Source organism: Syngnathoides biaculeatus, chromosome 15 (genome assembly GCF_019802595.1).
Source record: "Syngnathoides biaculeatus isolate LvHL_M chromosome 15, ASM1980259v1, whole genome shotgun sequence".
Lineage (NCBI taxonomy): Eukaryota > Metazoa > Chordata > Actinopteri > Syngnathiformes > Syngnathidae > Syngnathoides > Syngnathoides biaculeatus.
In genome coordinates this window covers 19,910,259-19,934,263 of record NC_084654.1, presented here as the reverse complement: position 1 = coordinate 19,934,263, position 24,005 = coordinate 19,910,259, and the positions used below count along the sequence as shown (strand labels likewise).

The window sequence follows — 24,005 nt, the reverse complement described above, 5'->3', positions numbered from 1 at the left end:
CTGGACTAGTTTTCCATGGTCATTTTCCCATTTAAAACTTTCCAAATACTCCTTGTCATTGAGTGATCTGCAAAGGAAATAAACCTTTAGATAAAAAAAGGGCTTTTTTTTTTTTCCTTTTCATTTTTTTTTTTTTTAATTAAATAACGTGCGGCTCAATCGGGCGTCTGCCCAACCTTGACGTTGAAATACTGCCCGAAGAGCGAGCCTGTCAGTCGAGAAGACGATTGATGGACGTCCTTTGCCAATTCAGTGAGGTTACGCATCAATCATCGACGGCCTCAAAAAGTTTTTGGAGTCAAGTCCAAAATCCCCGCTGGTCTTTGAAATTTGATGAAAAACGGATGGTTGGGGATGCAGATTGCGCGAAAGAATGATTGATTGATCGGTCAGCTGCTTCGTATCTTGGTGTCAAGATACATTAGCTTGCGTCGGTATCCAGTTCTTCCTCAGAGGTCAAAGGCCTGTGAAATTTGGAATGCTAATTTTTAGTGAAAAACAAGTCTTTTGAGCAGTGCTGTAGCTAGTTTTTTTTCGTGATCTTTATGTATTTTAGTAGGTGGGGCTCAGCCAGAGCCAGTTATTGACTGGCTTTTTTAGAACAAACATTAAATTGAATCTTTTTGGACTGGCATTGAGCATTTGAGTCCATTTGTTTGTGGAGCTTGACAAAATGGAGCACTGAATATGGCATGAAGGTAAAGACTGCTACATTAGCTTTTTTTGTGCTAGCTGACAGGCTAGGTGCTGAGTGCCTAGTTTACTATTTATGAAGGATCTATATGAATATTCTGTCTTTGCTGTTATGCCTTTATGTTTGTCTGTGGTTATTGACAAATAAAAACACCGATTACTGACAAATTTTAGCTTTCTGCAAAAGGAACAGGAAGATTATAAGATGCTACTTTAACTTCCTTTGCTCGCCACCGATTGCCTACCCAGTATCGTCTTATGAGCAACCAATTTTGAATATTTTATTTCTGATGTTATACATCCAAGCCCATGTTTGTGGTTTGGGCAAAAAGGAATGCCAAGTGATGTATCTTGCTTTGTTAGCGCCCTTCACTAGCTGCAGATGGCTAACGGCTCACTGACTAGCTGCCAACTTGTGAATCAACGACAGTGATTTGTAGCTTCTGTGACTGCTTGCCAGTGTTTGAATCCATCTTTTTGTGCAGCGCGTGAAGGTCAATAGAAGGTAACGTTAGCATCCCGCGCTCGCTGCCATAAGCTAGTATTTTGTGAGGTCAAAAGGTAAAGATTTATTATTTTTTTTCGTTCCTTTGCAAAACACCGCGGTATTCCAAATGTCATTTGTTTTCGTAAAGGTGTCCTCACATTTAATGCCGTTCTTGGATCCGCTCGTAACGTAATTGTGCAATCCTAATCCCGGTCCAAGCCTTTCGTATTAACCGCAGAGACAACCTCCAGTGGACCTTGTTTGAAGCAGAACAGCTGGCCGAGGAAGGAAAGAAGGTCTGGAGATGGGCCTGAAATGCATTTGTTTTGACACGGCATATGTTTTCACTTTCAAGCCACTCGAGGTTTCGAGTCACAACTGGTATCTGTGACATAAAGTAGTGCTATAATTTCATGTAATCATTAGTAATTTTGATGTAATTATTTATTTTCTATAAATTATTGAAGCCATTCGGCATGAAACTATCTGGCTTGTTGTACGTGACCCAGGTTCAAAGTTGTTTTTTTTTTTTTTTTTTGCTTCCAGGAATTCAGTTTAGATCATCCTGAAAGCAAGCGTAACTCTCCAGGAATGTACTGTACCTTGTTCTGAAAGCGGCTTGTTTATTCCATGTTTACCGTGCGATGACACCTCGACACTTTACCATGACGTCTTCCCGCGTGAAACACTTTCCAGAGTTTTGGCACGTAGCGCGTAACAAGCACGTATTCCAAGCAAGGCTACTGCAACGATCTCATTTAGCAAAGAGATTGGGCATGCTGAATTTCCTGGAATTAATGATAAATGAATCAATTACTTTTATGATTATCCCTTACGTGACTCCAGGGGGGGGGGGGGGTAGTGTGATATTCATTTACCAATTACACCGTGCCAAAGCAATAACAGCCCCAAGTACACACGCAAAATACTTAATGGAACATACATAAAGCATAGAAATTTGTGTCATTTGCTACAAATGGAGCGTTATTGACTGGCATTATGGAAGCACATTCAATCCATAACATACATCGGCGGGGGAAAGAATGCTCCAGACGGAGAGGCCTGTTGTAATCAAATATTTGTCGGTATCGTAGAGCTTGATCTCCAGAGGAATGCTTTGTGTGTGTGTGTGGAATTGGCTCAGCCTCAATAGCAGCTTTATTTAGTGGTCTGAAGAGTGCAGGGTGATGGACAAACTTGGAGGGGGGGATAATGTGCCTTTATATGACTTGGAAATGGCCTTAAAAAGAAGTTTCTACGTGCAGGAGTTTAACTATGAACACGAACTTTATTGTTATTGTCGAGTGTGTGTGTGTGTGTGTGTGTGTGTGTGTGTGTGTGTGTGTGTGTGTGTGAAATGTCACATTCATCTGCGGCGACTTCGCGTGCCACACCTTACCCGCAACAAGCAGAACACGGCATCAGCGTTATCAAATGTGCAGGGATGGCCTTAAAGTGCCACTGTCATGATATGGATGATTTTTAGTATGTTGTTAATGAAAAAAACGGTAGCTGGTATGGACGCATGCGTTTTTTTTTTTTTTTTTCTCTCCACAAAACATGAGTTTGACATGGCTTTTTGTAACTCCCGCCATGAAAATCCTCTCGAGGGATTTGTTTTCGAGAAAAACTGGGAGGTGACGTACAGGGCAGAGGCGCCCCCGAGTGGACTCGTTTGTTTCCATTAGTTTTACCTCCGGGAAGGTAGCTCGTTGTTCCTTCGTGTTAACCAAAACGCCGGCTCGTTGCATTGCTGGATATTGTTCAAACGCCCGGGAAGATGGATTCGCTCTTCATACTTTTCAAAAAGACCCGGCTCGTTGTGAAAAATGGATTGCACGGGTGCAAAGGACGAGAGCTTCGTGGGTTCCAATTGACAGGTAGGTGTGTATACAGCTACTAAAAAAATAATAGTTTGAGGGGACCACGTAATCCGTCTATCCTAACATAACAAAAGCTCCGTGTACGTATGACAGGGGTGCTAAATGTGTTGATGTGCGTGTCGGGCTCCCCGGCAAAGGCTTCCGCGTCGTGCCTCGCGGACGAGCCCGGCTTCGGCCGGGCTGGCTCATACATATTGTCTGGGAGACTGTTGTTAGTTCGAAGTGATCCGCATATCATCTAAATATGGCTCGAAACAATTGGGTAATATTGCCCCGGACACTTCACTCGATTGTGAGAAGTTCTCTTCTTCGAAAAGAGCTCCCGTGTCTGAAGGGGCGTGTCCCATAGTTGGGGCCACACCGTGTTTTCAATGGCGAATGTCCAGGGTGATGTCACGGGCAGGAGATGCAGCCATTATGGCGACCACTTGGACGTCGAATGACACTTCCGCAACTTTGCGCATTGATGCCGCGCTCTGCGCTCATTTATTTTTTTTGCTATAGACATTGAAGTGAATAATGTTATGTATTTTTCAGTTCAATATCTATTTTAAAATGTTTATAGGGATGACACTTGAACTTTAAGTTTGAACGGAAAAGTGTTAAAGTTGGGTCAATACGTGGGCCTCATTTTGGTCATATAAGCAACCCATCTATGCAGGGGGCATAGGTTAATGCTAACAGAGCCCCCAAATTCGGGGGGTGGAGGAAATTCATCTTTGATGTATTGTGATTATATTAAAACTATTACTTTGCTATTACCGCTAATTCTTAAATATTACTACCAATGAACGGTGAAAGCAGTATCCAAGAATTTTTGAAAGAAAGGATTTTATTGGTGCGCTATATTGAGGTGCAATGTCAAGTCCACCGTTTGAAACACAAATCAGGGTGTGACATCCTACAATGATTGCATTTTAATTCAAAATTCATGCACACATTTTATGACACAGATGGACAACAAAAGCAATGTTTGTATTTGAAATCTGATAATTACACGTTTATTCCCATATGGAGGATATTTCAAGAATTAGCAGTGTTACTCCATTGGTATGTGTACACAGTCATGTAAATTGTTTTTAATAGTATAAATGTATACACACTGCACTTTATTTCATGTTATTTTGTTGTTGTTGAAAAACGGCAGACGTTTTTTGCAGTGATTAGCAAAAGTCGTCATTGTGAAGAAAGCCACGAAGGTCGTTGGCCTCTCAGTGGAAGCGGCGCTTTGAGTGGTTGGGCAAAACCGCTTCTCAAAAAGGTCAATTTGGGCAAAGTTAAAAACCGATCCGACTGCAATTCTTGATTGTCGAGGGTCTGCTGACAAAGCCGATGTTCCATTTCATGACACCTCGGAACGGGTTTCATTTATTCAAAACCAAAACAAGTAATATAGCAACAGTTAGTTGAACCTATCCAAACAAAGTTTTAACAAAGTTTTGAATGCCTTGACTCTCAAAGTCCCGGTTCCACTTGGAGTGCATTCATTGTGCACACCTCCACGTTGATTTGTTCTCGCGTTTGAATGTGTCGTCCTTGGGTGAGTGTCAAAGCCCAGTGAATAACTCGTACAAACTGGAGACAAAAAAACATTTTTTTTTCTTCCCAAACTTCACCTTCGCTTGTTGACCCGACACAACTGAACATTTTCAGACCAAAGCGTCTCTATTACATGTTTATTATCGTGTGTACGCGGGCTATCCAGTCGTCCTCCGTTAATCTCTTCAAGGGCTTAATTGTTTCCGGCGGTGCACCCTATTGACTCCTTGTGTCTTGTCACTGCATGGCCACCGTTTTGCCTGGCCGCTGCCCTCATACACAGGAGTCAGTGTTCAAACCTCGTGAAAGGACTCAAGAGGGCTTTTGTTCGGCGCCGTTCACGCCGGTCCAGGCGGTGCTGCTGATAAAATCCATGAGGCGGCCTCTCTGAAGATAGCACCTAGAGTAGATTTGATTCCGCCTCGTAATTGTCACACATTTGGACAACTTCTTTTGCGTAACCCCTCAACTCCGCTAGCAATGGTCTCACTCATTGGAACTACTTCTTCTAATAGCCGAGCGGATGGATTTTGGGTAATATTTCGCAGAGTGTCCCGTACAAAAAAAAAAAAATGTATTCCCTTGGCAACCAGCTACTTGAGCCCTCAGCCAGTAAATACATACATAAAGTCAAATAGTCGCACTCACATTCACACCTCGGGGCAATTTAGAGTGCACAATTAATGTTGCATGTTTTGGGGACGTGGGTGGAAACCGGAGTACCCGGAGAGAACCCACGCAGGCACGGGGAGAACATGCAAACCCTACACATGCCGGGATTTCAACCCCAGTCCTTAGAACTCTTAACATTTGAGTTTCACGACTAGCTTACTACTCAACGTTTAAAATGGAGCCGCGCAGCACACTCTGCTGACTCGAGTGGAAAATTACCAGGGCCCGCGAGTGTCATATACTTCTCGGACACGGAAGTGAGAATTAAAATTTTACAACTCTGTCCTGGGATTACAGAATACAGTTTCGCAAAAGTGGTCAGAATAATTGACAGGTCAACTTCTCTTATGTGCCCGTTTCTCTCTTTCAAGGCTCAGCCATAGCAAAAAGGCTGAAGGGACGTAAGATGTCTTGTTTTCCCATTTGGCACAGGAAATGGTTTGTCTTTGAGCTTGATTGGTATTATTTTCTCAATTCAGTCACACGTTTCATCCTCTCAATCTGTTTCCTCGGTCAAATCATTTGTTTTTACATTCATTCAGTCCGGTATGACAACATGCTATTTTGTCAACCCCCACCCGTCTCAACACAAGTGCGATAATATTTTTGCATGGCCTGCCGTAAGTCGACTTTTCCCCCCTTCGGGCTGTGACGTTCGTGGCCAAACACAACAAGGAACTGATCCGCTTGTCACCATCGGAGCATGGGAAAGAAACCTTATCGGGGGGGGGGGGGGCAAGCAAGCATGGGGACAATAGCGACTTCGCTCACGTCGGTGCTTCTAGCCGTAAAATCTTTTTAGTTTTCGACGGCCGGGACAAAAAGTGAAAGTCAACTGAATATGAAATTAATTTGAAAGCGTCAAAGTCGCCTGTCACTTTTAAGACCTCGCCGCTGATGCGAGAACCTTCCGCGTCCTTCAGACAGATGCTTTCCAACATTAAGTTTCAGGTATCACGTAACTTCCTATTTAATTCAAAAGCAAACAGTGCAGCGAGGCCTGCCAGTGAATATGCTGCGAGTAAAATATTTTCACTGTTACATAACTGCTTTTCTCAATCGTCGAGCCCTCATGTTTGTTTCCAATTGTTGATGTTGGTGAATTTGCAACTACTGAATGTTTGGTTCAGCCCCTCAAAGCGTGTTTCTTTTCACTTTCTCTTTTTCACTTTCTTTTCCTTTCCAGTCTGTTAAAAATTTGATTTTGGGCCACACACACAAATGAAAATAAATACAATTAAATGGAAAAATGTCAACGCTATTCCCGTATCGGGTTTGTTTTTCAGTACATCGAGATTAGTCAGTTTTATGAGAAATTTCAAAGACCAATGTTAAATGAAAGGAGATATTATCTTGTCTGGTTTCATGTCTATACAGTGTTTCATTTATATAGTGTGTAAACATCTGGTTTCAAGAGTATATGTAGAAATACTATATGAAGTAGTCGCCATATTTCGGTGTGTCAAGGTTTCACACATTCAGCAGACATGCCCACAAAACTTGAGATGAGACAATAGCTTGAGTTTTCACAATTTTGAAGCCTTGTTTCATAACTTTCACAACATTTACTATAATTCATACCATAATTTGCGGCCTACAAGCCGTGACTTTTTTTCCACGCGCTTTCAACCCTGCTGTTTATGTGGTGATGCGGCAAATTTGTTCATTTTTTTTTTAACGGCCACAATGGAGCACTCAATCGGAAAAGGTACGAATGAGACTGGTGGAATATATGTGCCGAGGAAGTGACTTTTACCGGCCCTGTTAGTGCTGTGTTAGTGTTGCTGCTGTATTACTGGCGTGTCTGTGTTTTTACTGGTTTTATTTTAAACGGCCCTGTTAGTGTTAGCGTTAGCACTAGCGCCGCACTAGTGTTAAACTCTTGCGGCTTTTACAGAGCTGCAGCGTATGTATGTACCAAATGGTATTTCCTTTACATATGTACTCGGTGAGGCTTGAAACCAGGTGCACTCTGTCGGCTTGCGAATTACGGTGTATAGTTTTTTAGAAATAACAAATTAACCAATCTGGAGGCAGAACCCAACGTAGGGTTTCCCTTAGCCAATCAGGATACAGAACACAATCTGCATTCATGTGCTATAAACAAAAGCTTGCCACACTGTGGGGGGGATTACTAACACAAAAAAATGTGTAATAGGGAGGCTGCATAACGTGAACTGCCTTGTAGCGAGAAAACTGTAGTTCATAAAAACCAAAATGTACTTTTTAATTTTTTTAAATAACCAGCTTTGAACATTATACTGTAAAGCGTCTTATTGCCCAAGACATTTCTGGTGAACTTACATGAAGGTAATTTGATTTCGGTTTTTGGTTGAGTTCACAATTCCCCATTTCGTTACTGCCAATCCTCGATTTGTCAGAGGGGGAGGCGTCATTTATCAGCAACAGCTTTAGCTCTCCTCACGATAAACGAACAGATGCAAGAAATAATTCTGCTGTGATTTCACGCACCTTTTAGTGTCGTCAGCCCTCCTCTACGTTGCTCCTTTGAATCCAGCTGTCAACTTTTTGGGCCCCTAGAAATTTTGTATCGTGATGCTATCGTTCACCTCATCTGTTTGGTCATGCTTGTGGCTTTCCGTCAGCCTTTATTCCTTCCCGTGACCGCGGGCCAACACCTCACGTATTAGCTGCAGCTGTCCAAATGGATGCACGGAACATACCCGAACATCCCCCCCCCCCCCCCCCCCCCCCCCCCCCCCCCCCCGAATTTTTCACTTGATGCAACGACGGGCCCTGCCTGTATTTGGATAAATCACATTAAAGAAATGGCCAGCAGAGCCGAAGGGACCCAAACGAGAGCCAGGGCTTACACGGCGGAAGGTGAGATGAGCCAGAGATAGGCCCCGACTTTCGGAGTGCGGCGGAACGGCGCAACAATGGAGAAAGTGGCCCGAACGCTTCCTCTTATCTGAGGCCCACACAATAGATCACACCGGATGGCGGAAGCGGAGGTCCACTCGCCGGGTTGTAAAAGCAATAAAAGGAACAGGCCGTCTCCGAGAAGCACGCTATGAGCCCGCATGATCCGTAAGCAAACATGGACGTCCAAAGGAAGTGTACGTAATCCTGTCAGGGAGAGGCCAGCCGGGGACGGGAGGTCAGCAGAGCCGTAAAACCAGCACCGCTTCTTCCAATGCAAAGTTTGGAAACTCCTTATAACGTTGATTCAGCAGTCGGAGGAAAGGAGCTTTTATTATTTGTATAAACACTAATATCAGAACATTTTAAATCTTTTACACACATCTTTAACATTTTTGAAAATGTGAGACTCACACGTGGCAGTCCTCAAACTTTATTCGGAAGAAATATCGGCCTTAAAATTCAGATCATATTTTTTCGTTGTTGTTGTTGGGGCGAGGGATTTTATTTTAAGATGATATTGCCTCAGTCTTAATTTACAGTTTAAAATATTAATCAAGGCTATATGTATTTGGGTCAATTAGTTGCAGTCTTCCGGTATTTGCAGTGAGGCTTAAACTGGAGTATGTACATCTTGAATCTCGGAATCGAAAGTAGCGACGCTTTGTGACGTTTTCGTGGCCGATGAATGTAGTAATTTCGATCCATTTCTTTTTCAGTGACAAATAAGAAGCCCGCCCACGTCACCATCACCAAAGTGAAGCAGTTCCAAGGGTCGTCCGGCTTCGTCAAACGCTCGCAGTGGACAATCGACCAACTGCGGCAGGTCAACGGCGTCGACGGTAACAAAGTAAGCCCAGTTAAAATTCAACGTGATAGTTTTATGTTCACGATCGTTCGTCTTTGAGCAAAGAATTGAACACTTATGCTCCCGCAAAGGATTCCCCGGAGTTCGACCTCACGTTCGATAACGCCTTTGACCAGTGGGTCGCCGGTTCCGCGGGAGAGAAGTGCACCTTTGTCCAGATTCTTCACCACACCTGCCAGCGCTACATCCCCACGCGAAAACCGGAATTTGTCAACTGTCAGTCCAAACTGCTGGGAGGTGAGACCCTAAAAAAAAAAAAAATTGGGGCCACATAATGCATGCTCTTTTATTTCGTCTAGTCGATTGATAGTTGTCTAGCTAACATTGGTCTAATTATGGATAATAAACGCTCTGATTAAGGCAAAGTGAAGTGAGCTATTCTCTCAACTAGAACCTGCGTCCGCGTGAACATCTGCTCAGTACAACACTGCTGTCAAAATTGGATTTTAAAACTGTCAAATATCATCCTAAAAAATTTTCCAAAAAAGATGAACTGTTTAAGAATTCTGCCCCCCTAAATATTAACGTAGAGCCGTATACGTAGGGGGTACAGACCGAACCCTGCTGCGAATAAATCTGCGGGTAATTGACACCCATCCAAAAATGTTGGTACTGGGAATTGCCTAGAAGAGACAAGAACCTTTTTTTAAAAAACATGTAGATTACTGCATTTTACTAATATACAATAAATGTTCATCTTCACATGAATCAAATTCATCGGACTGAATGAAGGCCCCCACCAAGATGCCACCAAATTGCACCAAAGCAGGATTTATGAATTAGAAATGGTTTGAGTTTTTCCAGGAAGTAACTGAGAATTTGCAAATGCTAAACTCTGAATCTACTGAACTTCAGTGGAATCCAAAGTACCGTAATTCCCGGCCTACAGAGCGCACCTGGTTATAAGCCAGAGCCAGTACGTTTGTAAAGGAAATACCATTTGGTACGTACATAGGCTGCAGCCGTGTAAAAGCCGCAAGTGCCCACGTTGAAACAAGAGATATTTACAAAGAAGGACGGTACACAGAGAGTTTAACGCTAGTGCCACCGCGCTAGCAGGGCCGGTTAAAAAAAACAAAACAAAAACATACTGGTAAAAATCCCTGAGACACGGCAGTAACGCGCTAGCGCAGCGCTAACACGGCTGCACCGGTAAAGTCACTTCCTCGGCACATATATTCCACCAGTTTCACTCTTACCTTTTCCGCTCGAGTGCCCCCTTGCGGCCGTTTGGAAAAAATGCACAAATTAGCAGCTTCACTGCAAAAACCGCGGGGTTGAAAGCGGGTGGGGGGGAAAAAAAGTTGCGGTTTACAGGCTGGAAATTACGGTCATTCAGCCAAAATGAACTGCTTGACTTGTTTGGGATCATCAGAGGCGCTGTCGATTTTTGGTCTCAACACGAACGAAATGACGTCTGCTACAGGAAGTTGACCTTCGACCACGCGGAACTTCACTCGTAGACGAGTCCTCGGGTAAAATCCGCGGTCTCATCATGACACTGCCTTGAAAACAGGATTTCAAAACGTATCCTTTAAAATTTGCACTTCATTTTCCCCAAGGTCAGTCGAGAAAATATGGCCAGTGCTCATCCCTACTCGGTGAATCATTGCAAAACATTCACATATGTGCTGTCATAAAGCCCTATTCATCCGATTGTTTGTCAAAGGAACGGTTCATTTCCGCCCCTTGAAGTAACCTCAATATTATAAGCATCAATCCGCGTGTAGAACCCCAGCAGCCAATTCTGTCATTTCCTGACCGCGAGGATGTAAATAGTTTTGTTCATAAAGCCAGCAGAGAGTGGAGCATCCTGCCCCGGATAAATCCGATATCGATCTGTTTACCCTCAACTCATCTTTGAGTACTGTTCCACTTTTGTATTATTCATGGACTTGTTAATAGAAACACATCTCGCCCTCCTCGGCTCACCGGCAAACACGCCGAGTCACTTGGACCTCTCTAACGATTCAGAGCCGGGTTGTTTTTAATGAGGTAGCGTTTTGATGTTGCCCGAAGACTGTAATTAGTCGCAAAGAAATGACGTGGGGTGGGGGGAGGGGGGGTTATTTGGGTGCAACTCTGGAGTCCAAGATCCAAGGCTTAAGTACGACAGAATTTCTTTCTTGAGGTCCGAGAGCGGCAAGGATCCGATCGGGCTTTCTTGTTTCTCGTTGTGTGCGAACGACAACCGACATTTCCCCGTGACAGGACCCTCGTTGGGATGTCCAGCGTCGCTGTCCACTCCAGTTTAAGTCTCACACCAGTGCAAAACAAAAACCATGAGGCTGCTCAGGTGTGGGACCATAACTGTGGGGGACCCTCATCGGCTGAGACTTTTGCGGTGTTTTCACCTCTTTTGGACTGTAGAATCTGCTTGGGAATCTTCGATCTCGGTGTTTCAGGGTTTTGAAGCTTTTCATAAATGGACGCTGATGATTGAAAGTGCAAAATACCAGCATGGTGACAAATATAAAAAGTAGAAAAATGTTTCTACTGCAGTATTGTCGTCATTGTTGCAATCTTTTCAAATGTTTTTTATTAGGGTTCATGTTAGCGTTTTAACAAGTGCCTTAACTATCTCAGCTAGCTCGATCTCCCCTCACCATCCATTAAACAGTCACTTTCATGACCATTTTTTCTTCGTCTTTTGAGCATTTTTCTTTTTTCAAAGCTCCTTTTAAGAGTTAGACTCGGTGCCGTAACAATGTCGCCTCCCCCAGTCTCCCCTCCTCATCCATTTGAGTTCCTGTCCGTCGGAAAGTTTGTGTGAATGCAGCCGAAGTGATGTGCCTGTCGATGAGTCGTTTCGGGTTACCTCTACAAGAACTACGGTGGCCCGAACAGGTGTACTCTGCTCAATCCGCCCCTACCGTTTTCATCAAGTACTTTAACATCCACATCAATCTTTTTCTTTCATCTCACATTAATTATTTTCAGTTATTTCAGATTAAAAGTTACCCAGTTCCTTCATACTAAACTGAAAAACATAGTAACAAAAAAATTGACTAATTTCCTCCAAAATGTTTGACAATCCAAAAAAAATGGATAATTGCTGTTAATATTTCTTCACTACAGAAGCCCAAGCGGTAGATTCAGTCGTTGTCCGTTGCAAAGTGTTTATGAACAGAGTGAGGAAAGATCTGGTTGCTCACCGTAGTCACCTGACAAGACGAGGTAAGACATCTGGACGACTGCGTTTCTTTCTAAAAGGTGCTGTGCTCCAAATTACGGAAGCGTATTGCTGCCACACCCAAAAAAAAAAAGGTCGGTACCACATTATAACGTGATACGTTGCACGTTATAGTGTGAATCATTTCACATTACAATGTGATTAATTATACGTTATAACGTGAATCGTTTCACATTACAATGTGGTTAATTATACGTTACAACGTGAATCATTTCACGTTATAACGTGAATCATTTCACATAAACGGTGTTATTGTGCCACGTCACGACAGTGTATTGGTTTGCATACTAATTCATTGAGCGTCGTTCGGCAATGTGGTGAACTGAGGACTTTTGGTTCTTGGTCGACCCACCAGTTGGGAAATCATGCCCTCGACTTGAGGATTCCTAATACGGATGAATTTGCAAACATACTGCAAATAATTTCTCACAGGAGTTTCCCTGGGCTAACTTGTGCTCACGTGTTTGCTCGCTAGCATAAAAGAGCACAAAACTATAGGATGCTAAGAAAAAACTTACATGATCTTGCTCCATGCGTAAACTGCTATCTTCATGCAAGATGCAATCTTCGAGCACATCATGACTCCGTAAAAAGCTCACCAAATCCATGTTTTGTGCAACACTAAATGTCTTATGTCTGCTGCCCATCTGAACCGGAAGTAATTGCTTCTTTTTTGGGGGGGGGGTGAAGAGGGGTGAAATTTATTTATTTTCTATGTTATAATGTGAAACGAATCACATTATAATGTGAAATATATCACATTATAATGTTGTAGCAACTTTTGTTTTTTTGTTTTTTTTTGGTGTGGCGGCAATACGCTTCCGTACCAAATAATCACTAGGCGCCAATATCAATAATCCATCTCCCTCAAACTGATGTTCGCATCAGGAATAGACAATTGGTTGTTCCTAGTCCCGTTTTATGTCATTTCATAGATGCTATCATTCCAACAGGGTCATTAAGCTTTAACGATGCAGGTCATTTGAACAGTCGCTAACCAAAACTGCAACTCCTATGAAAACACAATCTAGGATGAATTAAAATGTGCTATATGTTGGTAAAAAGTCAACGATGACGGTGACAAATTTAGATGATTCGTGTTTGCTGTCGACTAGCACACGTTTTGACATTCCGTCTCACCAAGAGGCAATTTGTAGTAACCGTAATTATCTGTTCATCAATGCTACTGTTCGCACAACCAAAGAGTTACAATGTGTTGCTAGCCAGAACAGCAGCCCCAACAGAGGCCCATAAACAGTCTGGGAAATTAATTATAGTATGGCCACTTTGTGCATGTTAATGAGTCAAAGATGAAGACAAATTCGACAATTGCTGTTCCCAGTAGGCGGTGATCAGTCACAATTTTGTGAGTTTGTCTTGCGTCGCTCTTCAGTCATTTTTTTAGTGTTAAACTTCTGTTCTGTAGAGACTTGTTAATATAGCTGGACGCTCACAGTGAGCGCAAGGTTGAAATCCACTCCTGATATGACTTGTCACTGTCAGCGGGGGTAGTACAGGCTTGGTAGGGATTTCCGCCTAAGCTCCCAAAGGTTATTTCTGAGTTATGTTCACTGTCTGGGGTGGGGTGGGGTGGTGGTGGTGGTGGTTACCTTCACCGCGTGTTGCTGACAAATGCAACCGAAGGAAAGTTGCGTTGCGAAGGCCAGCGCAAGATGGAGCGGTCCTTGCTAATGGTCTTCAGCGCTTGCCCGTCTTGCGGCGTTGCCTTTGACAAATTCCTTCAAGTCGGGGCTGCGATGATGACAATCGTTTCTAAACGCGTGCGTGTCTGCAAAGCTGACAATCGTCTTCTGAAAATCGCAGAGCGCGCCGTGCTTTTGAATGCAGGTACAGTGCGGCCTCGGTTCTCGACCACAAACCATTCCAGAAGGCGGTTCGAGAAGCGATTTGTTCGAAAACCGAATCAATATTTCCCATTATAATGAATGGAGAGAAAAAAAAAAATTACATTCCAATCCTAAAAAAATTAGGCTTTTTAAAGCAGTTTTTTTTCCAGCTTTTCCTGATAATAAACTGCATAGTAAGAACACGTGTATAGGTTAAATAATATAATAAAATAATTTGAGAAATGTACTCATTTTTTTGCTTAAAATGTATGCTTTAGTAGTAGAGAACGCTAGGCCAGGAGTGCATTGCCGTATCTGTAGCGACTCGGCCCCCAGCCTTGTAAAGGTTTTTATTAACAAAAGTGCAGAATAACTTTAAACAAGCAATAATGGGGTGGGGTTATTTCCGGGTTTTGTCGTGGGCGTTCGAGCACCGATTTTCGTTCAAAAACAGAAGCAAAAAATTAAGATTTTTCGTCCAAAAACCGATTTGTTTGAGAACGGGGACGTTCGAGTATTAACCGTATATGATAGAATGGGGAAGCGGCAGAAAAACCCAGGACGGGCATGAAGTGGAGTGTATCTGCACCACGTTAAGAAAATGGCATAGAAGGCGATAGAGAACCTAAATTGGAACAAGCCCTTCAGAAATATGAAAAAAATGATCAGACTCTTCAGACCTAAATGTCTTTTTTTGTACAGCCAAAACTTTCCTCATGAGTCAACAATAAAGGGAAAGTTGTACAATTTTGAGTTAAGGTTTTTTGTCAAAGTAGGCCTTAAGGGTTACCAACCCCCCAAATTAAAATGATTTTTTTTTTTTTTGTGCCAGCACTACGGAAAACACTACTTTCATTTTGCAGTGTTTGGTAACTCTGGTAAGATGATGGTTTTATTTATTATATGCATGTATTCTCCTCGACTTCGGTTCTGCTATGCCTCAAGTCCAGTCCAAGGGCTGCACCGCCTCTCAAATCAGCCACTCTGAGGACCAGCAGCATGGAAAATGGATGGGTCGATATTCTAAAAATCTCCTCTAATTTGATCACTGGAAATGAAAATTGCATTTGGGAATTATTGGAAAAATATCACATGGGATGTCCACATCCCTTAGGACGACGCCATGTTTTGAAGTATCCGTGACGGTTTTCGTCGCTTCTTCCTCTGAAGCTTCTTTTGACAATATGCCGCTCGATTATTCTGAACCTGTTGAAGTGCAGCTAAGCGCGTACTTGCCAATATTTGAGTGCAGCGATTGTTACAAAAAAGAAAAAGAAAGAAGTCTCCCTTCCCTTCTAGCCACCCACACACCAGCGTCATCCCCCCCCAGGCGTTATCCTTGCACGGCGGTGATAAGACTTGGTGTGCGCGACGCTGGCGTACTTGACCGCCGCGCGCGCTCGGCCAAGTAAGCGTCCTATATGATCGCTCTTGAGCGTGAACGTGGCTGTTTGCGATTTGTCGAGCGCGTCTGGCGTTCTGCTGTTCGTGGAGTGAGGACGGGCTCGTTCTGCCCGGCAACGCCGCCGTTTGCCTGCCGCGCCTTGCTGAGAATCGCGGCTTACGATGGGCTCTCATGGGGCTGGCACGTATCCGTGCCCACTCGAATTCTGTATTCAGTCACCCTATTTTGACTGGCAACCAGTCCCGGGTCTAGTCCTCCTTTGCTCTGGACTGGGTGTCGTACTTGGTGCGGTTCACTTTGTTGACTTCCATGGGATCAATTACCATTCAAATACCCCAATTTTTTTGGCACCGTGTGATTGACCGGCGACAACTCTACCTTTAGTCTTAAAATGTTCTAGAAAGAATAGCATTGCAAATAATAGCCACAGTATAATTACATCCATTTTCTGAGCCGCTTATCCTCACAAGGGCCACAGGAATGCTGGAGCCTAACCCAGGTATCTTTGAGCAGGAGACGGGGTACCCCCTCAACTGGTTGCTAGCCTATCGCACCGAGAGTATAATTATTTTTACAAGTATAATATACAATATATTCAGTGATTTTTTTTTTTTTTCTTTTGTCATTTTAATTAAAATGATGTAAAATGTTACATTTATTTGAATGAAAAAAACTTTGCAACTTAAATTACCCAAGAAAATATTTATTTAATATTTCAACAAGATTCTATTTAAAAATATATGCAGGTACAGTGTATATTTTTAATACAGTCATAATTTGTCATTGACAAATATGCAACAAAATATCCCATAAAATCCAAAGATAAAGCAAAAACTTATGGAACGAATCATTTAGGCAATCATTTGTAATTTCTTTTTGCCAATCATGGTGACACGACATCTACAAAAATCCAAATATGAAATGTGCTAAAAACTTAATAGTGGAGTTAATGATTTTAACTACTCACTGAGCTGAACTCTGGTTTTAGTAGCGTAATCCACTCCCACGGGCTCCAATCAGCGCCCCCCTCCCCCCCCCCCCCCTCTGATCGGGGGAAGCCCACGCAAGTGGCGACACGGGCCACGGGGGCAGCCTGAAGACAAGATGGAGACGTCCTCCCTCCGGAAGGGTCAGCAGGGTGGGATGATTACGTTGATGGGGAGTATTACTTCCTGGACTCCCTTGAAGGGATTCCGAGGGATCTGTCTGAAGTGGAATCCAAGAGGAATAGTCTTCCCCGCCCCCTCCTCTTCCTTTTCAGACAGGAAGCGGGCAAGAATGCCATTCTTCCTTCGATGAAGCCCCTCCTGGAAAGGAACACCAGCTGTCCTCCACGTGTGGTTGCTTCCTGCTGTCGTGCAGCACGCGATATATTGAATAATCGAGAATATTCCTTCGTAAGAATGACTGATGACATCCCGCCCGGAAACCGGCAGCTGCAAAGTAGCCGTTCGCGTAGCGCGGTAGCCCCGTTGATGTGCCGTCGAGCGATGGATTGTCAAGGGAAACCCCGCACTTAAGACTTCCGCGAATATCTCAGGAGCCGTCCTTTTCCGAGGTCCACTTTTAGGGATATGGTTCTGCCCGTTTTACGTCCTGGTGAGGCTATCCTTAAACCGACAAAAACCATCCAAAATCCAGTCCACACAATTCATCCATCGCATTTCTCACCCACTTATCGTGCCTTTTTTCGGAAATGAGTTTCTTCAAGCTGATGACGGCCTGTAGCGCAATGGTGTAGCGGTTCGTATTGGTCGCTTCCGTGCAACTGGTGCGGGATCAATCCCCCGCTCGAATGTCCTTGTCTCAGTCCAGTATCCACTGGGCGGTTATATGGACTGTGGTTCTCAGGATTGACTTTCACGCATTCGGCACGAGACCAAATATCACTCAAATGCCCCCCGTTTGCTGTCACTCTGCGATCGATTTGCCAACCGGTCCAGGTTGTAGCGCAACTTCGGTCTGGACCGGGTGCCGTTGACAGCGGGTCATCACTCACTTCTGTGTGAGACTTTGCAGTTGCTTCACGATCAGTCCGTTTCCCCACCTTTGGCCTGGATCCGATTTAGTAATGAAAAGGTTCAGATACTGTAGCAAGAATGGATCAATAGCCACATTCTGATTGAGCGGTGCAGGATGGAACAGACTTTTCCTCTTCAGTCCAATCCCTACCCTGACAACACGTGTGGTCCCCTATGTGAAGCACTACACAATCTCTAACTCGTAATGATATATCTATAACATTTTAATCAGGGGGAAAAAAAACATCAAATACTCATGACAATAATTTTATCCCAAGATTGATCATGTCAGTTTGCTTTTTTTTTCTTCCCCGTTTCGGACTTCAGGCAACAGCATACTCCACTCGGCCGCGGACAGCGTGACGAGCGCCGTGCAGAAGGCCAGCCAGGCTCTGAACGAGCGAGGCGAGCGGCTGGGCCGGGCCGAGGAGAGGACCGCCGACATGATGAACAGCGCCGAGCAGTTTGCCGTCACGGCGCACAAGGTGAGGCTACCGGTCGCCTCCGACTTCGCGCTACTGTGTGCGGGGTGGCGTCGAATAGCTAAACACACGTCACGTACAGTACGGTTACCGGAACCGAGCCGTACTTTGACTTTGTTCTCAAACTTTTTACAATAAATACCAGTTATGCCATCATGGACAATAATAATGTACGTTAGCAGGACTGATAAAACCGAAGACCTGTGAATACTGTCATGTGTTGTGGTTAAATGCATATGTAATTGTTTCATAAGTTTTAAAATTTAAATATTGGACTGAAAACTTTATACATTTATAATTGAATGAAATTTTATTGCTTTAATTGCAAAGAAGCTCACCACATACGGAGTACCAGGAGAGGGAGCCCGCATACGACCACGCTTTAAAAGTCGCTTGCGTACATCAAGAGTTTAAAATTTAACTACAGTATAGCCTCGGTTCTCCACCACAATCCATTCTAGAAGGCGGTTCGAGAAGTTATTTGTTCGAAAACCGAATCGATATTTCCCATTACAATGAATGGAAAAAGAAACAATGCGTTCCAAGCTTAAAAAAAAATAGGTTTTATTTAAAGCATTTTTTTTTTTTAGCTTATCCTGACAATAAACTTCGTGGTAGGAATACGTGTATAGTTTAAAATACTTTTTATAATAAAATAATTTAAGAAATATTTTTATTTTTTGCTCAAAATGTATTTTAGTAGTAGAGTAGGCTCGGCTGGGAGTGCATAGCGACTTTTTTTTTTATTAACAAAAGTGCAGAATAACTTTAAACAAGCAATAATGAGAGGACAAAAAGCAAAAATAAATATTTTTACAAAAAGTAACACACAAAAACATTAACTCGAGTGAACGAAATCTTTGAAACAAAACAAAAATGCAGAAATGCTAATGGAACATGTCATACTGTTTATTGCAAGTGTCCCAAAACACCTAAATTTCAATTCACAATTATCTTCCAATGTTATTAATAAATAACCTTGAGATGATGAGTTGAGTAATGTAATCTACATGCACACGCAGCGAAGACTCTCCACTAACAACCCCTGCACTCCTCTGATGGACAAAGCTTGTCTCAGTCGGGATATATCACTTTGGCATACTTTCTTGAGACCAATTTCTATTTACCGTAATCCCCGGCCGACAGAGTGCACCTGGTTATAAGCCTCACCCAGTACATTTGTAAAGGAAATACCATTTGGTACATACACACGCCGCAAGTTCCCACATTGAAACGAGACATTTACGACGGTACACAGTTTAACACTAGCGCCACACTAACGCTAGTGCCGTGCTAATGCTAACACTAGTGTTGTGCTAAAGCTAATGGTAGCGCCACGCTAATCGGGGCAGTTAAAAAAACATACCGGTAAAAATCACTGAGACACAGCAGGGGCACGCTAGTGCAGCGCTAAGAGGGCCGGACAGGTAAAAGTCACTTCCTCGGCACATATATTCCACCGGTCTCACTTTTGCCTTTTCCGCTCGAATGCCCCCTTGCGGCCGTTTGGGGGGGGAAAAAAAAAAAAAGGCACAAATTCGCTGCATCACCACATAAACCGGTCGCAGTTTATAGGCCGTAAATTACGGTAAATTTAGGCTTTGGCACCGTTTTGTGGCATTTTAAAGCATCCTAGAAAGAGCACGAAAATAGCAAATGCGTGAGTATTTTAACATGTAATGTCCCAAGAAAAACTCCCAATTTTTTTTAAAAGCTTAGTTTAAAGCATACATACCCCATAGCTATAATTAATATACATATAGAAAAGGATTCTATTGGATTGTAGTCATGTAGAATATAAGTGCAAGATATATTTTTCCGGCAGCTCTAATGGTAATAATAAGTAACTCAGTGCTCCCACCTAAATGTTTCCCTCTCCACTCATTTACACCTCGGGTGCTCTTTCATGCTCCGTTCATTCCATATCTTTCCCGAGTATATCGCATGCTGTTCGGTGTCGTTATGAACACATAAAATGAGGGGAAAAATCCAATTTGCTGTGTGGCTGACGACGTCGGTTACGCCGCAGTTGTCGGGCTAATGTCGCTGTGCGTCACACGCCACCCAGCCGGCTCCCTGCTTACACTTTGGCAGCCTTCATTGATATTTGCATTAAATATTGTTCAGCGGTACTGCAGAAGCCCGTCTGCGTGAGCTTTTTGCACACTTATGTTTGTGTATGGAGCGACATTAAGGACAAGCGGCTGGTCAGCTCGACAACCGCTGAAATCCTGCAACCCTTGACCCCCCCCGCCACCACCAACACTCCCCTCCTGCCTACTTTTCCAAATACAACAAAGAAAAAAGCTTTGAAACTTGCATTGACTTCCCCAGAAATAATAGAAATGCATGGCATTTCCTGTGAAAATGAAATTGTATTGTAAATGTAAGCACAAATTTAAATGCTCAACAATTCATAATGCATTCGAAAAGTACCGTCATTTCCGGCCTACAAGCCGCGAGATTCTAATTTTTGCATTTTTTGGTAACGAAAAGAAAGAAAAAGGTCAAAATTAGAGGGGTGGAATATATCTGCCGAGGAAGTGCCTTTTACTGGCCCTGTTAGCACTGCGCTAGTGTTAGCGCCGCGCCTGCATGTTACTGCTGTGTTACTGGCGTGTCTCAGTGATATTTACCGGTAAGTTTTATTTTGACCGGTCCTGTTAGCGTTAGCACTAGCTAGCATTAGTGGTAACGTTAGCACCCCGCTAGCTTTAAACTCTTTGTGTACTGTCTTTTTTTGTAAATATCTCGTGTTTCATTGTCGATTTCCGTGGGAGCACTTACGGCTTTTACACAGCTGCGGTGTTGGATGTACCAAATGGTATTTCCTTTACAAATTTACTCATTGAGGCTTGTAACCAGGTGCCCTCTGTAAGCCAGGAAAATTACGGTATTCAATAAAAATACATATTCTGCACGTTCCTTGGACTCTTCCCATCTTGCCAACGGCAGATTGACTTCCCCGCTACGTGAAGCATTTCGAACAGTGGCTGACACAGAATTCCCCGAGGAGACTCTCTCGTTTGCAGGTGTCACTCATCTCAGCCATCCGCCGCTTGAACTCGATGGCGAATATCATTGTAGTCTTTAGAAGTGAGTTGAAGTATTAATTTGACTTGGCTTGTAATGGAATCCAGTGCTCTGTCTTAAAAGTCCGATGTGATAAAAATGGGCAAATAGACATTTCCCTTGCATGACATGGCACATTTACGTATCACAAACCCGACTATACGGCTTAAAACGTGACATACTTCATTTAGCAGGTCAGCGATATATAGATATGGATAGATGTTCTTCTGCAATGTATAAAGCACTGATGATAATGAAATCAAACTGAGAACATATTTCTCCCTCAGTTAGTTTGTTGATATATTCCACATTTAGCTGTACGTGCGCTCTTCCGTAAGCCTTAATCCATTGTAGACACGTCGTCAGCTGTGTTTTAGGCTTTGGAAAATGAATCAACCAAGCAGGAAATCTTTCATCATAACTGCACGTTCCCCAAGCGCATCTGAGGACCATTTTCTTTGTAATACAAACTTTTCCAAGCGCACGCTACTGACAACTGGCATTGCTTGTGGGACAACATGGCGGCAGGGGCGTGTCAAGACAACGCGACCATCTGATTGGCTATTATTGTACGAGTGATTGACAGGTCGGAAAGGTCCATTGTGACATTTTCACCGCGTTTTTGTCACCTTCACTACTTGCTCCTAGTCACTTCGTCTTCTCGGTTATACGAGTACGCGAGTATTGATGAAGTGGTTGTCATCGGGAGCGCTCGTTCCTGTGCGGCACTGTACCGCCCTCGTCTGTCCCAGCTCACCAGCGTACCACCCTTCGTCCGGTGTGTGTCAGTCAGCGGCTTTTAAGTTATATGCGGTTATGGACACCAGGTCAAAACATAAACGGGGAAAAAATATCATTTTATTAGAATAAACAGAATACATTTTTGCATGGATTATTGCTATGTGAGTCAATAACTCCCCCCCCCGATCATTAATCATATATTCCAAACCCCACCCTTATTGTTTTTTTGTTTTTTTTTCCCCCCTTACAGCTTGCCATGAAGCACAAGTGTTAAAACCGCCACTGCCAAAACCAACTCGTCTTTGAAAGGGCGCCGGAGGGAGGGAGGGGGGGGGGGTCATCACCAATCGCCACTCACTCTCCAGGACCCCCGGATTTGCGTTGCTTTCGGAAAAAAAAAAGACTTTACCATATTTAAGTTTCGGGTATGGAAGAAGACAAAGAAGTGTTGACTGGAAGTCCGTTGCCACGCTTCTGCTCGCAACCTCAAGCCGTGACTCGAAGACTTGGACCAATTTCTTTTTTTTTTTTCTGTGACAGTTTTACTTATTTATGAGGGCTCGGGTGGGTGGTAGCCACACACACACACACACACACTGACATTTTAAAGCCAATCCCATTTCCACATTAATAATTAGACGACGCCCTTGGGGGGGAGAACCTAAATGAATAATCACATCCGCGCAACAAACGGAGAACATCTGCTCGCTGCAGCTTTTGCGATCGATAAATCCGCCGGCGTCCGGTCCGAGACTCTCTTTCAGGACCGTTTGCGACCTGGCGCACTTTGAAGTCCGACTATTGTTGTTGTTTAAACATTCCGCAATATAGAAAAGTATTTAATATATATATATATATATATCACATTTTACATTTAAAATTTACCCTCGCAAATATCTGTAATCATTTTTTCCTGTCAACACTGCCAACGTCATTGAACCTGGTAGCTTTAAATAATATTCAGGTTTTTGTGTCGTTAAAAAGTCTACAAGTAATTTACCGGTTCCAGTGCGAATATGTTGCCGACGCACATTCTCATTTTAACGCGAACTGCCAAAGCAATATAAAAGCCGAAACCACTAATATCGTGTAAAATGTGAAACTCGTGAATTGACGAGCAAGCAGCTAGCGCGACATGTTTACAGTCTGGAATTGATCTCAGTGCTCCAAACAGACGTCTGCAAAATATCAAAAATTTCTTTTAACAAAAAAAAAAAAAAAAATGTCAAGCCAGTAATAGTTAATTTGACTGTAATCCACTCGCTAATGTAATGTAAAATGTTATAACATAAACTCTTACTTCTGATCATAAAAGATTGCTGCCTGGCAAGCGGTTAGCACACAAAGCTAATGTAGCGGTCTCCTGAGTCGGAAGTACGCTATTAATGATGTCCAAAATTTGGAGTTCCACTGTAAATTTACATGTATAATATCTCACAAATCAGACTGAAAATATTTATTCCCCATTTTTGTTTCTTGTGAGCTCGTCCCGCACTTGATGAAGAATGTATTATTTTGCGTATCGGAGGATTTTTGTGTTAGCGGGGGAGGCTTGATGAGTCGTTGGGATCCGCTTCGCTTCCGCCGTGGTCTTCTCTGGTCCGTGTTGTACAGCTGGTGCCGGTTTCACTTCAGATTGCTACGTTCCAATTCTAACATGGCTGGCGCTTCTGTAACAGTGGTCGCGAAGCTTTCTTTACATTAAAAAAAAAAAAAAAAAAAACAATAATAGATAAAAGGTAAAATATTTTACTGACTTCGGATGTATTTTGTAATTGAAATTTTAAGGCACTCAGCAAAAATGGTCAGTGCTTTCACTTCCTCAGTCTAACGTAAAACATTGGATGTTTATTGTTTTGAATAATAAAGTGTGACTATTACATTTGTCTTTGTCCTTTTTTCTCCTTATGTATTTTTTTTTCCATTTTGAAATGTCACTCCATTATTTCGCTGGAGATTATTTGGCCTCCACATCACACCCAAAAAGTTTTTAGTACGTCTTTGATATTTCGCCTCTATTGAATCTCATTTTTACTCAATAGAACGCATTATAGTTAAGCTTGCACAATGTATACGATGCACGACCGCCCCCGTGCGGTTAATTTCTGCAAGCACAAGCCAGTACTGTAAAATTCCTTCAAAGGCGATTCAGTGCGTCGCTACATTTTTCCATTTTATTTTATTTTTTGGAGGGGGGGGAAAATAAAATTACATTTTAA

General features: G+C 43.0%; 1 protein-coding gene across 2 annotated transcripts in view; it reads left to right on the top strand.

The window, feature by feature from the left end:
- The window catches only part of stxbp6 (syntaxin binding protein 6 (amisyn)), a 55,667-nt gene extending 32,001 nt beyond the window's left edge, over positions 1 to 23,666 (top strand). For both annotated transcript variants that reach the window (XM_061844509.1, XM_061844510.1), the window contains exons 3-6: positions 8,877 to 9,007; positions 9,097 to 9,262; positions 17,819 to 17,976; positions 22,037 to 23,666. In XM_061844509.1, the coding sequence (XP_061700493.1) occupies positions 8,877 to 9,007; positions 9,097 to 9,262; positions 17,819 to 17,976; positions 22,037 to 22,060 (479 nt within the window). In that variant the 3' untranslated portion in view covers positions 22,061 to 23,666. The remainder of the gene's footprint in view (positions 1 to 8,876; positions 9,008 to 9,096; positions 9,263 to 17,818; positions 17,977 to 22,036) is intronic.
- The last annotated feature ends 339 nt before the right edge of the window (positions 23,667 to 24,005 follow it).